Here is a 16,474-nt window from a genome sequence, read left to right as displayed (position 1 = left end):
TCGCTTATCATGAAATTTTCTTTAACCGATTAACTAATCAAGTAATGCACATAAGACAAATAACCCCGACATGTCACCCGGTGCCCGCATAAGCATTTGTCAAGTTGCCTATACGTCACTATCTTATCCTTAATTGGATATTCGTTAATTACTTAATTGGGAAAGCATCTCTCATCGAAGGTCAAGTCTTAACTTACCTCGATCCAAAGATTCACAACCTCAACTAACAACATTTCCACTCCTTAAGGCATTGAAACGATCTCCATCTATTCAAGAATGAATCTTACAATAGTTTTGTAAACACCTCTTATAATTTTGTACAAAATTGTATAATAGTTTATATGAGTCTATAAACACCTCTTATAATTTTGTATAATAGTGCATATGGGTGTATAAATACTTCTTATAATTTTGTATAATGTTTGTATATTGGGTGTATAATATTGTATATCGAGTTTTGAAACATTGTTGCAAAAAAAAGAAAAATCGGAGTTTTGTATTCCCTCCGTTTCAATTTATGTAAACCTATTTTCTTATTAGTCTGTGCCAAAAAGAATGACCCCTTTTTATATTTGGAAACAATTAACCTTTATGCGATGATTTATAGCCACACAAAATATGTCTGACTCATTTAACACCACAACTTTAAAAGTCTTCTCTTCTTTTTAAATTTTGTGCTTAGTCAAATGGGTTCACATAAATTGAAACAGAGGGAGTACAATATTGTATACTGGGTGTATAATGTTATATACCGGGTTTTTGAACACTGCTACAGTCAGACCTTTCTATAACAACACCTCACTATAACAGCCAAGTTTTTTTTGGAACCAATTTTTATGTTATATTTTATCTCTCTATAACAATTTTTTACTTGTAACAACAACAACCTTTATAACAATATGCTCTTTGTAAAGTTACATTTTCTATAGCATTTATCTTCCTTTCTAATATTACAATTATCCATCTTTATAGATATAGAATCTCTAAGATTGTAAATAATAGGTTTAGACATTTTGACCGAATATTTGATACTTTAATATACTATTTATGACAAGAATACAAAATGAAATATATTTCCAAAAGATTTGACATTTTTTTCCTTTTAATGGCCAAATATTATTTAAACATCAAATATTGTTATAGATGTATAACAGTTATTCACTTAACAACAACAATTCTCGTAACCAACGATGTTATTTTAGAGAGCTTTGACTATATATAAGAAAATAGTGGGCTAGGTGAAGTGCAATGTAGAGCCCGTTTGGATTGGCCAATTATACTGTTTTCAGCTTTTTTTAGTGTTTGGCTGACTAGTTTATAAGTCATTCTGTGCTTAAAATAAGCCTAAAAAAATAATTGGGTTCGTTTGATTCAGCTTATCTAAAGCAGCTTGTAAGCAAAAACAGTTTATAAGCAAAAAAAAAAAAAAAAATAGACTACCTCAATTTTTATCTCTAATTTTTATTTTTTTTAATTTATAAGCTGCTTTTTTTAGATGTACTTTTGCGCAACTATCCCTTTTTTATTTTAGTGGATATAAGATAAAAATCAGTTTTACTACTAATCGAACGTTGTCCGTTGAGTAATTGGCACCTGTCATGCTTCTCTGCACTTTTTACGTGTAAACCCATAATCTCCAATCACCTCTGCCAAGTTGACTTTTCTTTTTCCTTTTCTTCTTTTTTTTTTGGGTTGATTTTAGAATAAGCAAAAATAATCCTAAAAAACAATTAGTACAATCTATCCCACATTTAGTTGGAATAAAATTGCGGGATAACTAATTCCGAAATTAGTTATCCCGAAATTATAGTATTTTTTTTTATCGTACATAGAGGGTGGGATAACAATCTCGGAATAACTAATCCCCAGATTAGTTATCTCGGGATAACTTGTTCCCCAACCAAATGAGCCCTTACAATTTCATGCTCGACTTCACTAATCACCATATAATTTATGTCGCCATAGTACTATTCCCTCGTAGGTGAGAGTATTGACTGGACACAAAATTTAAGAAAGAAACAAAGAAATACTTTTGAATTTTATGCTTTGGAATAAGTCAAAGAAACTTTATAGTTAGAAATCATTTCATTAAGGTAAAATTAGAGTTGTAGAATTAAATTATTGTTAAATATAAAAATATGTTTTTTTTTTGACGAACTAAAAAGAAAATAATGTCCTGTAAATTGCGACGGGGGAGCAATATTTATTAGATGATGATGACAAAATGGAATCCAAATTCACATGAAATGCAAATTAAGTTCTCGCTATCACATCTTATATATACAACATCAGCCTTTGAAGCTGAGTCTACGCTTTACAGCTTTCTCTTAGAGAGCTTCAACATAACATTATAAAAAAAACATACAGCTCCTTTTTTTATTTATGTATCTTTTTTCTGGGGTTGCCGGAAAATCAAGATTCTGGTACCCTAAAGTAGTTAAAGAAAGCAATACGAGTAATAGTGTATGTATGTACATAACGTTCTTTTAACAAATTGCCGGAAAGTAAAGTATCATAAATGGCGAAAGGTCGAAAACTGACCATCAGTATGAGTGAAAGGTATTTAGGAAGCTATAGTTACAATCATGGAAATGAAACAGTCAACGAAACATCGGAATTGGGAGAAGATGACGTCTGGTCAACGGTTGATGACATGGTCAACGCTGATGATCGTTTGTTGAATGGCTCAAGGAACGCGCGTGATTCACGCGCCACCAGAGAGAGTAACGGAAGCATGAGTAGTTTCACGAGCTGCCGCCAAGGTGGAGGCTTATCATTGGCTTTTAATGATACAGGTAAAGCCACGTCATCTATGATCATTCATCAATTTCGCGGACAAGACAGCGTGGCACAGTCGTCCCCACGTGGACGCCACATGGCGTCCTCGGCTCCTGTGAATGTTCCTGATTGGTCAAAGATATATCGAGTTGACTCGGTTGAGTCATTCCATGTCTTGGACGATGGTGTTGATGATCATGTGTTTGATATGGTTCCTCCACATGAATACTTGGCTCGTGGATACGGTAGGGCTCGAAAATCAATGACCAATACCTCAGTATTTGAAGGCGTGGGGCGGACCTTGAAGGGTCGGGACTTGAGCCGAGTCCGAGATGCAGTGTGGAGTCAGACCGGGTTCAACGGCTAAATCAACAACAACATACACAGTGTAATTTTACAAATAAAATTTAAAAAAAATTGGATGATGTAGACTTTACCCTACCTTAGTGGAGCAGACATGCTGTCTTGGAAAGGCTAAGTCGAGTCTTCAATTTACTACCAACTCAGACTGAACGATTCATCAATAATTGTTGATAGTTGTTTATCGGTAATGTAATTTTTTGTTTTTGTTTTTGGGCAATGATTCATGCCTGATGAATATAGTTTCAGTGAGTCAACCAAGCTGTGACTGAGCCCAAGTATGATTTGATGTTTTCCTATTTTATTTTAAACTAAGTATTGTTTTTTCTTCTTTTATGATGTTCTATTAATTAATCAGAGTGTTTGGATAAAAGATAATGGAGTCCATCTCTGCATAAAGTCAGTGATAATTACAGTTTGGTATTTGTAACGTCATATTAGGTGTAGGATTTCAATTTTATCATAAGCGATCGGTCTTTATCTTTTTTATCCATCCGTTCACCCCACAAAAATTACTCATTCCGTTGCAATTTATGTGATGGTAGTTTGATTAGATACAAAATTTCACAAAGAAAGAGAATATTTTTGAAATTTATGATAAAAATAAGTTAAAAATATTTGTGATACTATAAATTATCTTATTAAGATAGCACCCTGCTAGGTGGTTTAAATTTAAAAAAAAAAATCTTATTAATGATAAAATGTAAAGTTTAAATTTAAATTATTATTTTTTAGCGCGGAAAAGATAAAAACACAGTAATTAACGTGGTTCGGATCGATGTGATCCTAGTCCACAGAGAACGGCTAGCACTTTTATTAATATCAAGAGAGAAAGTAAGTTACAAGATTGAATACTCTTAGATTTTATGTTCTGTCCTATTTAATAAATCCTAGCTAGCATGTATTTATACTGTTAGGTCTAATCCTTTTCTAGAAAGGATCAAATCCCAATAACACTCGAAAACCAACAAATAAAAAAGTTTCCTTTTATTTTTTTTCCGCTTTTGAGTAGGAATTGACTTGAATATTTTCTCAACTTCACAATCTCCACCTTGAGATGAATTTCGAGCTTCCATATGAACGTCATTCAGTCCAATGTCTCTAAGCCTGCGTGAGCTAACTCCGTGTAGGAAACAAGAGACACTAACCGAAACCTTGTACATACTAGTAGCTCTATCTTGCCTTGTCGTTCTCCATTCTGACGCATCAGTTGATGCGAACTCCTGCCAAATTCATACAATAACTGAAGAGGAACCATCTTGGTCAACATATCTGTTGCGTTGTCCTTTGTGTCAACCTTCAAGACCTTAACTGTGCCTTGTTCAACAACATCACGAAAATCCACTTGTGTGTCTGAATATCATCTGTTGAAGTAGTTAGCACATATTCTTCTCCAGATGTCTGAGCTACCTGAACCGTAGATGCACTGGCTGTTATTTTATCAATCTTCTTATTCGGGCAATCCCTCTCAAAGTGACCCTTTTGATTGCAACCCCCAAGATTCGGTATCCTTCCTACTCACCCTTTTCCTAGACTTTGACCTTGCTACTGATTTGCCTCTCCCTCTTTGGCTCGAGCGACCTCTAACCGTCAAACCCTCACGATGGTCCTCTTTCTCACCATTGTTGATATGGTTTCTTAATTCATCTTAAATCAATGCATGTCTTACCATCTATAACGTGACCACCTCCTTACTATACATCATTGAATTAACTACTTCTTTGAACGCCGATGATAATGAAAACAGTAGAGTGCGCGCTAGTTCTTTATCTCCCACTTTAATATCAGCATGAGTAAGATCCATAGCCAATGTATTAAAAGCATCAAGATGATCCTGTAAAGTTGTACCTGTCTTCATCTTGAAGGTGTGTAAACCCTGCCTTAACAACATTCTAGTTGTTACTGATTTCTTCTTGTAGAGATCTTCAAGTTTCTCCCACAAACTCGCAGCTGTTTTCTCGATATCGACTTCACATAACACACTGTCTGATAAGGATAATTGAATTGCGCTAAACGCATCCATCTCAATCTTCTGCTTCTCGGCCTCTTTCGTATTTACGGGATACGAGTCGTCCAAAGCATAGACTGATCCTTCTCTCCGTAACAACGCCATGATCTTGATCTTCCAGATGTTGAAGTTATTACTTCACCCATCAAAATTCGCTACCTCAAACTTCATAGATGCCATAGTCTCCTCGTCTCCTAGATCTCACGACCTGTAGGCTTCTGATACAATTGTTAGAGCGAAAACGATAAAAACACAGTAATAACGTGGTTCGGATCGATGTGATCCTAGTCCACGGAGAGCGGCCGACACTTTCAGTAATATCAAGGGAGAAAGTAAGTTACAAGATTGAATACTCTTAGGTTCTATGTTCTGTCTTACGTAATAAATCCTAGATAGCATATATTTATACTACTAAGTCTAATCCTTTCCTAGAAAGGATCTAAATCCCAATAACACTCGAAAACTAATAAAGAAAAAAGTTTCCTTTTATTTCTTTCCGCTTTTGAATAAGAATTGACTTGAATATCTTCTCAACTTCACATTTTTAAATATAGAAATATATCATTTACTTAAAAACAGACTATAGAAAAGGGGAAAAAAACATATTATGAAATTGATTGATCGTCTATCACTTGCCAAATGTCTGTTAGTAACCCAAGAGAAAAGCTAATAGTATGAGTTATGACGCATGATATAGGAGGATATTGTTAGAATGTCCTTATCAAATGGCTTATCTATTTCTGTTTATTATAGTAGGAGTAAAGGTGTCAACCGGTTCATTGTAACCGGTTTTAACCGGTAACCGGACCGGTTAAATCGGAACCGGAACCGGTATAACCGATTAACCGGATATTAGTTTACCGGTCCGGTTTCAAATTTTTTTTAACCGGAACCGGACCGGTTAAACCGGTTAAAATAAAAAAAAATATAAAAAAAAGGAAAGAGCCGTTGGGCCTCGGTAATGGACCGTTGGCAACGGTCCATTTGCAAAAATGGTCGTTGCCAAACGGTCATTTTCTTAATTTTTGGCCCCCAATTTTTTTTTTAACACTTTAACCCCTCCCCCACCCCTATATAAACCCTTCTTCATTTTCATTTCAATTCACTCTTCTTCATCTTTCTCTCAAATCTCAATCTCTCAATTATAGTTACTTTGCAATAATTAGCCACAAAGTCTTATTATAGTTTCAACTTTCAATTATTAATTTTGCAATTATAATATTGTTGGTGGAGTTGGTGATTTTGCAACAATCTGAAGTAGCTTTGGTGGATTTGCAATTCTAGCCGCCTTCGCTTTGTTGGAAATTAATCCGGCAATTTGGTACCTTCGTTCCAACTCTATCTTTAATTTTCGCAATTTAATTCTAGCAATTTATTTTTCGAAATTTAATTTACGCAATTTAATTCTAGCAATTTATTTTTCGAAATTTAATTTACGCAATTTAATTCTAGCAATTTAATTTGTTGTAATTTATTTTCTTGTGATTTATTTGATTGTGATTTAAATTATTTCTATTTAATAATGTCAAAGAGATTAAGACGTGGTGCCGGTAGTAGTAGTCGTACTGTTAGGGGTGCGCTTAATGAGGAAACATTTGTGGAAGAAACACCTAATTTAGGTATTGATGTTGGTGGAAATAATCCACTTTTAGGTCATGAGGCAATGCAACAACATTTTACCGACACTTTTAATGAAGACTTAGATGATGATGATGATGAAACACAACCCCCCGAAAATCCCATAGGAGATACAGGTCCTGCACAATCACATACACAAGACAAACCGCCTAGAACTCGTAAGCCAACAGCTAAAGTTTGGAAATTTATGACTAAGGATAGGGAAAACCAATCAGTTACATGTACCCTATGTGGACAAGTATTTAGTTTTAAGCAAGGAACTGGTAAGGATGGTGGAACGGGTACACTAAATGCTCATATGAGAACCAAACATATGGATGTTTGGGGAGAGCAAACGGGTTCAAATGTGGGGGGATTCAAATGACGATAGACCCACGAACCGGTAGAAATTTTAAGTATGACAAGAAAAAAGAACGCGTAGAAATAGCTAAAATGGTAGCTTATGATTGTTTACCATTTTCCTTTCCCTCGGGTTTGGGGTTTGTTACTTACATTCAACGTTGTTATAACACGTTATTTGAGGGTATTCCTAGAAGTACTTGTAGAGCCGATGTTATAGATTTGTTTAAAAAATATAGATTTTATTTGCGCCATGTATTTAATTTTTTAAATTGTAATGTTTGTCTTACCGCTGATTTGGGTCTTAGTATTAGCCATTTAGATTTTTTTGCTATTACATGTCATTGGGTTGATGACAACTGGGTTATGCAAAAAAGAATTATAGCTTTTTTATACGACGAAGGAAAATGTCGTCACGATGGAAAATTTTTAGCCGATTCAATGTCTACTATAATGAGATTTTTTAACATTTATAGAAAAACACTTTGTATTGCTTTAGATAATGCTTCTAATAATACAAAGGCAATTGGTCTTTTAAAAAGAGAAATAAACCCTCCTCTAAGAAATATTTTTCATGTAAGATGTAGTTGTCACATTTTAAATTTAATTGTTAAAGATGGTCTTATGCATTTTGATGATTCTGTTCAAAAAGTTAGAAATGTTGTTGCGTTTCTTTTTTGTAATGCTAATAGGGGAAGAATTAGAGATTTTAAGAATGCTTGTGTGGAAAATAACCTTAGACCTAGGAAAATTCAAGTAGAAATTGAGACTAGGTGGAACTACACTTACATTATGCTACAACAAGCATATGAGTATAGGATTCTCATACAACAAGTTCACAACAAATATAATATTGATAGTGAGGATTGGTTAACTTTTAGGCATTGGGAAGATGTTAAAGAATGTATTGAACTCTTAGAAATTTTTTATAATGCAACTCTTGCTTTTTCTAGACAATTCTATCCCACGGTAACCGGAATTTTAGCCTACTTAGCGGAAATAACTAGAGTTTTACAAGAGTATAAATATAAACCCGATTATCAAGTGGCTATTTTTGAAATGATAATCAAATTTAAGAAGTATTTTTTTCCCATCCCAACTTTATTTATATTGGGTTCCCTTTTAAATCCTTGTTTAAAAGTGTCTTATACTAAAAATTTGGTTAGTCAAATTTATACATTTTTAGAAATTGAAGAGGGAGTTCAACCATCTTTAGCTGAAGCCGATCTCGCTATTGATGATGAGTTTAGAAAAGTTTTTACTCATTATTCTAGTTTGGAAGAACGTGCTACACCCGTTGCTCCACGCCCTACTACTTCTCAGAGTAGCAAAAAGGGCTTGTCGGGTTTAAAAGTTTTACATTCACAACCAACTTCTTCTTCTACTGCAAACTTTGATGAATTTAACTTTTATTTGATGCAGCCAAATGTGGATATCAAGGATGACTTGGACGTCTTAGCATGGTGGAAGAAGTACAAGGCAAGCTATCCGGTACTTTCAAGAATGGCTCGAGATATCCTTACGGTTCAAGTATCAACCGTGGCTTCGGAGAGCGCATTTAGCCAAGGAAGACAACAAATTGGAGACCATAGACATTCATTATCCGGCTTTAGCTTGCAAGTACTAGTGTGCATTCGAGATTGGATTAGATCGGAGCGACGCAACCAAAACTCAGAAGCGGAGCAAGGCGAAGAGGAAGAAATTGAAGATTTGATAGCTAGTGGACCGGACCAAATGGAAGACTTTGAAGATATTTTCATGACCGAATATGATGTGGGGGAAATTAACGAAATGGTTCAAAATTGGTGATTTTATTATTCTACTATTTTTGTATAACTCATGTATTATTTACAAGTTAAAAAAAAAATACAACTTGCAAATAAATGTTATCCAAGAATGAATAAAATATATGGCTCATTGAGCTTTCTTCTATTTACTTGTGTTCATATTTTTACTTTTATTAAGTTAGGAATATAAGTATATATATAGTATATATAGTATACAAGTATATATAGTATATAAGTAAGTATATATAGTATATAGTACATATATATAAGTATATATAGTATATATACTATATATATTAAGTTATACACATATATAAGTATATATATTATATAAATATATATAGTATATATATTAAGTATATATTGTATATATAGTAGATATGTATATATAGTATATATATTAAGTTATACCTATATATATATATATATATATATTAAGCTATACCTATATATAGTATATAGTACATATATATACATATATATAAGTATATAGAGTATATAGTACATATATATAAGTACATATAGTATATATATTAAGTTATACATATATATAAGTATATGTAAGTTATACATATATATGTGTACGAAAAACACTATTCTGTATTGCTGACTTGCTGTTAGGCTGTTAGTCAGTAAATATTTAAACTGTAATTATAAAGTTATATAACATATGTAAATATACCTACAATATACAAATAAATACTATAATATATATATATAATACAAAAAACAAAAAAAAAAAAAAATTAACCAATCCAAACCGGACCGGTTCCGGTTTGGACTTTAAAACCGGTTAACCGGAACCGGTTAGGCGGTTCCGGTTTTGGAACCGGAACCGGAACCGGCCGGTTTCCTAACCGGTTCCCGGTCCGGTTCCGGTTGGAACCGGTTGACAGGCCTAAGTAGGAGATTCCAATATCATATTGAGAAATCAACAACTTCTTTTGATTCTTTCTTGTACTTGATGACCTTTGCTTCCCTCGTAGACTGCTCCTTTATTTTGAAAAAATTGTTTTATTATCAAATAATATTCCTTAATGGATTAGTTTAATCATTTCTAATCCTGAAATGGTTAGCTAGTACTATTATAGTAGCGTAGATTTTTATAATGGAGCTACTTAATGACCATTTCATATAGTGCCACTATACAGGACAAGGTGTGTGGGACAATGCTATAATACACATAAGGTGGACCTTAATTGTCACGACCCAGCCCCGTGGGCCGCGACTGGCACCCTACCTGGGTACCCAGACCAAATCGCATTTTCGTTTCCAAATCCAAACTGATTTCATAGTTTTACAAAAGTTATATCAAACATAATTTATATCGAAAATATGTCTTGAGCGGTCATATCAAATCAAACCCAAACAAAGCGGCGGAATAGGCATCGCCGGTCAATATACAACTATATACAGAAGGGCCATTTGGGGCCATCATATCAAACAGACCGCTTTAAGACCCGAAAGCAAAATCATACAGTATACACATAGGACCCTCGCCCCACACAGATGACTACAGGCCTCTACGAATTCAAAACATAACATATGGCGAGACAGGGCCCCGCCGTACCCAAACCGTCAAATGTACAAAGTATATACAAGGTGGAGGAGTCTGTACCAAGAGTGGACTCCGGATCTAGCAAGAGTACTCCGAGAAAGAAATAGGTGAAGCCTACTGCGGAAGATCACCGGAATCTGCACCTGCGGGCATAAAACGCAGCCCCCGGAGAGAGGGGGTCAGTACGGAATATGTACTGAGTATGTAAAGCACGGAGTACAGAAATATGAATCAAAATCGAAAGCAAATCAGATGTCAAAGTCTGTATCGAAATCATATACATATATATTATGCAAGTAAAATCATGCAAACGCTTAAGAACGTGGTCGCCACTCCGACGCTGGCGCCACACACAGCATAACACCAGAAGGTTTCAAATCTCCGTACATCCCCGAACATAATCATAATCATCGGTGAGCGTATCGCATCCCGAGCCATATCACAGCATAACTCCAAACGGAACCCGGCCCTATGGCGAAGCCTTGGGAACCGTAACACAGCATACGGCCGAATTATCATAAAGCGCACGAATCAAAACCGGCCCGGGAACCGGCGAACGAAGTCATAATAAGGCACGAACGGAGTCGTGAGCAAACAAATGCAAATCGTCTTTCAAAATAGTGTTTCAAAACAAAGTAAATTCATAAATCATATCATATTACAAAATAGTCGAATACTTAGTCGACATAAAGTTTCATTTCGCAACACGTTTCCAAAATGGTCCATATAATTCAAAAACATAGGTTAGCGTATCGAATTGTCCAAACCTACCCCGTAGGAGGATGTTCCAAAGATCCGAAGTAGTATGTACAAATTTATTATCAAAGGTGGCCCGAAGGGCAAATCGGGCATTTTGGGGTAGCGGGCCCACCTCGAGTCGAAGTGAGGTGGCGAACGTTTTTCTACGAGCGTTTATATGCCAAAGGTCATACATTATCATTTCTAGGTTACCCGACCACATTTCGATAGGTTTCGGACGAATAGTGGCATTCTAGCCAAATTGGAGTCTTTAGGCTACAATAGAATTGAATGAATAGTAACTTTTCTGTGGATCGGGTTTCGAGGAGCAGAAATGCTCCGAAAGGTCTCATATTCGACTGACACACTAAGATATGCCAAATGAAAGAGTGGGAGGCTTTACATACCTCACAGGCGTCGTAAGCTCTTCCAAATGTCTCGTCCCGTTTCGTCAAAAATCTGCAATTGGTCAAAGTTACCAAATGAGATTCTTAGGCTCAAAGAATGCCTTAAACTCCATAATTGCCTACCGAAATTTCGGCAGCATTTCCCCTATAAATCTAACGTCCCCGAGGCATAGCTCGGCTCAAATTAACCAATTACAACAGCCCACACGTCAACAACCAAACCAAACAACAATCAAACCATTCAAGTATTAAAGTTCTACACGACTTCCAAAGTTGGCAACTTTTCGTTCAAACGTTCAAAATCCCGATTCTATATTCACATAATTTGTATTCATTTAACCATTCAACACTAGTCAAACACATTCCAAATTCAATCTAAGCCATACACGAAATTGCACCAAAATCAATTTATTTCCATAATTCTTCAAAACACTAAAATTCACAACGAACATTCTAACTAACGTCGTTTCATTCCAAATCCACCCATATCGTTAAAAAGTCATATCTAAAGTCTCTAGCACCAAAAATACACATTGATATACATAAAGATACCAAGGATATACACTTTCCGATAACATCCGAATTCGTTTTCCACCGCCAATTTAATTCAACAATCAATCAATTACGGTCTAAGGGTCTCAACAACACATTATGCCAACTTAAACAAGATCAATTCACACCAATTTCCTTATCTATGGCTCACGGCCAAACACACTACAAACACACACCCACGACTTTCTATTTACGTCTAAATTACGGGATTCTCGTCCACTTCCAATCCTTAACACATTCATAGCAATTCTATAACATTAGAGGGGCAAGATTCTTACCTTTTCTTGAAAACCCGACTTGTCGAAAACGTCGTCCTCGTGCCAAACTATTTATACCACGTCGGAGAGCGTCTTGAGCACTTCACAAATATGTAGAAACTAGGATTATTGAACCACCACACAAGCTTGGGATTTTTTTTTTTTTTTTTCTATCCTATACACGGCCGAACCCCTTTTTCTCTCTATGTTCTTGAATTATTGTTGGTTTATGAAAATTTCCAAGTGCAATCCATGTATATATCCTTTTAGGGGTCATGTGCATAGCACATGACCCTTTAAGAATGGGCTTGGCCGGCTCCCTCTTTTCCTTTGGGCTTCCAATTAACAAATTTTGGTTTCTTGGCCCAATAATTAAAAAGTCCCGTTTTGTAATTCCCGAAACTAATTTATGAAGTTCCAAATTTACCCTTGGCCTTTCCCGAGGGCTTAGCATTAAAGATTTCACAACCAACATAGTCATATTCACAAAAATTAAATTAGGTCCTTCTAACACCCGAGTCATAATTATTTCTCGATTTCCAATCGTACGAGAACACGGGATATAACATTCTCCCCCCCTTAAGAACATTCGTCCCCGAATGTTAGATTAATCTTATAAGGTCTTATGATCAAGGCAGGGGTGTCCCTTTTAATAATGACATACGTAATTTATTTTAGCAATCGACACAACAAACTGAAAAAAAAGAAATTAGATTACCTGCGGATGTCGGAAACAAGTGGGGATATTTCTTCTTCATCTCGTCCTCCGCCTCCCAAGTCATCTCCTCCCGATTATTGTTGCGCCACAGGACTTTGACGGAGGGCACTTCTTTAGTGCGTAGTCTCCGCACCTGTCGATCCAGAATAGATACAGGCTGCTCGTCATAAGATAACTGCTCCGTCACCTGAATGTCGTCAACTGGGAATATCCTGGCAGGATCACCAATGCATTTCCGCAACATAGACACATGAAACACTGGGTGTACGGCCTCCAAGTCGGATGGTAAGTCTAGCTCATAGGCGACCTCGCCTATCTTTCGCACGATCTGATACGGTCCAATGTACCGGGGGCTCAACTTACCCTTTTTACCGAATCTCATGACACCCTTCATGGGCGACACCTTCAGGAATACCCAGTCGCCAATCCGGAACTCTAACGGTCGACGTCGTCTATCTGCATAAGCTTTCTGTCGACTCTGAGCAGCCAATAATCGTTCTCGAATAAGCTTTACCTTATCTACAGCCTCCTGGATTACATCTGGCCCAATCAACTTAGTCTCGCCCACGTCAAACCAGCCAATAGGAGACCTGCATCTCCTGCCATAAAGGGCCTCGTACGGAGCCATCTGAATGCTGGAGTGATAACTGTTGTTATAGGCAAACTCAATAAGCGGCAAATGATCATCCCAGCTGCCCCTAAAATCAATAACGCAGGCCCGCAACATATCTTCGAGCGTCTGAATAGTGCGCTCGGCCTGCCCGTCGGACTGAGGGTGAAAAGCTGTACTGAGACTCACCTGAGTCCCTAATCCCTCCTGAAATGACCTCCAGAAATTTGCTGTAAACTGGGTACCTCGGTCAGTAATAATAGATATCGGGACTCCGTGAAGTCTGACTATCTCTCTGATATACAATCTGGCATAGTCCTCAGCCGAATAAGTAGTCCGGACCGGAAGGAAATGGGCTGATTTCGTCAACCTGTCCACAATAACCCAAATGGAGTCATACCTGCGTAGAGTACGCGGCAACCCAACAATGAAGTCCATATTAATCATCTCCCATTTCCAGGCTGGAATCTCCATCTCCTGTAGCAACCCACCGGGCTTCTGATGTTCAACCTTGACTTGCTGACAGTTCGGGCATTGACTAACAAATTCAGCAATGTCTTTCTTCATGCCGTCCCACCAATACAAACACCGAAGATCCCGATACATCTTAGTGGAACCAGGATGAACAGAATACCGGGCACAATGTGCCTCGCCCATAATCTGCCGTCGTAAGCCCGCAACGTCCGGTACACAGAATCTGCCGTCGTACAATAGTACCCCTTCAGGCGAGATCTCAAACTGGGTCTTTGTCGTATTAAGGGCCGCATCCCGGTACTGAATCAAAAGAGGATCCTCAAACTGGCGCTGCTTTACCTCCTGAATAATAGATGACTCAGCAACTGGACGAACAGAAATCCCAGAATCTCCAGAATCCACCAAACGAACTCCGAGGCTGGCCAGCTGATGAATATCACGAACCAAATCTCTCTTATCAGGTGGAACATCAGCCAGACTGCCCACGGACTTGCGGCTAAGCGCATCAGCTACCACGTTGGCTTTCCCCGGATGGTACAAAATATCAACGTCGTAGTCCTTTAGTAACTCAAGCCATCTCCGCTGCCGCAAATTTAGTTCCTTCTGTCTGAAAATATACTGGAGACTTTTATGGTCCGTATAGATATCAACATGGACCCCATATAAATAATGCCGCCAAATCTTCAGAGCATGAATCACCGCGGCCAACTCAAGATCATGAGTGGGATAGTTTTTCTCGTGCGGTCTGAGCTGCCGGGAAGCATAGGCTATGACTCGACCGTGCTGCATCAATACACATCCTATCCCAATACCAGAGGCGTCACAATAGACAACATACCCGTCAGCTCCCTCTGGAAGAGCCAAAACTGGCGCTGTAATCAATCTCTCCTTCAGCATCTGAAAGCTGCGCTCGCAGGCATCTGACCACTGGAATTTTACTGCTTTCTGGGTAAGCCTCGTCAGTGGTGCTGCAATAGAAGAGAAATCCTCCACAAACCTGCGATAATACCCAGCCAATCCCAGAAAACTGCGCACCTCCGTCGGAGTAGTAGGCCTGGGCCAATTCTGCACAGCCTCAATCTTCTGCGTGTCGACCCGAATACCGTCTGCGCCGACAATATGACCCAAGAATGCCACAGAAGTCAACCAGAACTCGCATTTAGAAAATTTAGCATATAACTTCTGCTGACGGAGAATGCCAAGTACCGTCCGCAAATGATCTGAATGCTCCTCGGCTGAGCGCGAGTAAATCAGGATATCATCAATAAATACAATAACAAACATATCCAGAAAAGGCCGAAATACCCGGTTCATCAGATCCATAAACACCGCTGGAGCATTAGTCAGCCCGAAAGACATAACTCTGAACTCATAATGCCCGTACCGGGTCCTGAAAGCAGTCTTCGGGATATCAGACTCCCGTACTCGCACCTGGTGATAGCCTGAGCGCAGATCTATCTTGGAGAAGTGTCTAGCACCCTGCAGCTGATCAAACAAGTCATCAATCCGGGGAAGGGGATATTTATTCTTAATAGTCACCTTATTCAGTTGCCGGTAGTCAATACACATCCGCAACGACCCATCCTTCTTTCTGACAAATAATACCGGCGCTCCCAGGGTGACGTGCTGGGCCTGATAAAACCCTTATCCAGCAAATCTTTCAGCTGCTCCTTCAACTCCTTCAACTCAGCTGGTGCCATCCTGTAGGGAGGAATAGATATAGGCTGCGTATCCGGCATCAATTCAATAGAAAAATCAATCTCCCGCTCCGGCGGAAGGCCAGGAAGCTCGTCAGGAAAAACATCTGGAAACTCACTGACGACCGGGACAGACTGAAGGGTAGGTACTTCCGCTGCAGTATCGTGCACACGAACCAAATGATAGATATAACCCTTCTGGATCATCTTCTTAGCCTTGAGGTATGAAATAAACTTACCCCTCGGCGATGCAGTAGATCCGAACCACTCTATGACTGGTTCCCCTGGAAACTGAAAACGGACTACCTTTTGCTGGCAGTCGACATTAGCATAACAGGAAGACAACCAGTCCATACCCATAATGACGTCAAACTCGAGCATGTCTAACTCTACCAAATCAGCCTTAGTGCTACGATCATAAATGGTCACAGAACAATCCCTATAGATCTGTCTCGCTATAATAAAATCCCCAACTGGCGTAGCTACCTCAAATGGCTCTATAGGCTCAGACACTATCCCAATCTTACTAGCAACGAGCGGGGAAATATATGAT

The 16,474-nt window shown here is 38.0% G+C and overlaps 1 protein-coding gene across 1 annotated transcript; it reads left to right on the top strand.

Moving 5' to 3' along the window:
• The first annotated feature begins 2,323 nt into the window (after nt 1–2,323).
• On the top strand, nt 2,324–3,554 carry LOC132605141 (protein S40-5-like). The gene has a single exon (XM_060318386.1). It carries the CDS (start codon nt 2,519–2,521, stop codon nt 3,143–3,145), a length of 627 nt encoding a protein of 208 aa, XP_060174369.1. The 5' UTR covers nt 2,324–2,518; the 3' UTR covers nt 3,146–3,554.
• Nucleotides 3,555–16,474: the final 12,920 nt, after the last annotated feature.

The sequence above is a fragment of the Lycium barbarum genome, chromosome 8 (assembly GCF_019175385.1).
Source record: "Lycium barbarum isolate Lr01 chromosome 8, ASM1917538v2, whole genome shotgun sequence".
In the NCBI taxonomy this organism is placed as follows: domain Eukaryota; kingdom Viridiplantae; phylum Streptophyta; class Magnoliopsida; order Solanales; family Solanaceae; genus Lycium; species Lycium barbarum.
The sequence above is the reverse complement of the archived record's forward strand: the minus strand, read 5'-3'. Positions and strand labels throughout refer to the sequence as shown.

Bases quoted from the DNA above. Each gene is read 5' to 3' on its own strand.
- LOC132605141 (XM_060318386.1), top strand. From the start codon at position 2,519: ATGGCGAAAGGTCGAAAACTGACCATCAGTATGAGTGAAAGGTATTTA.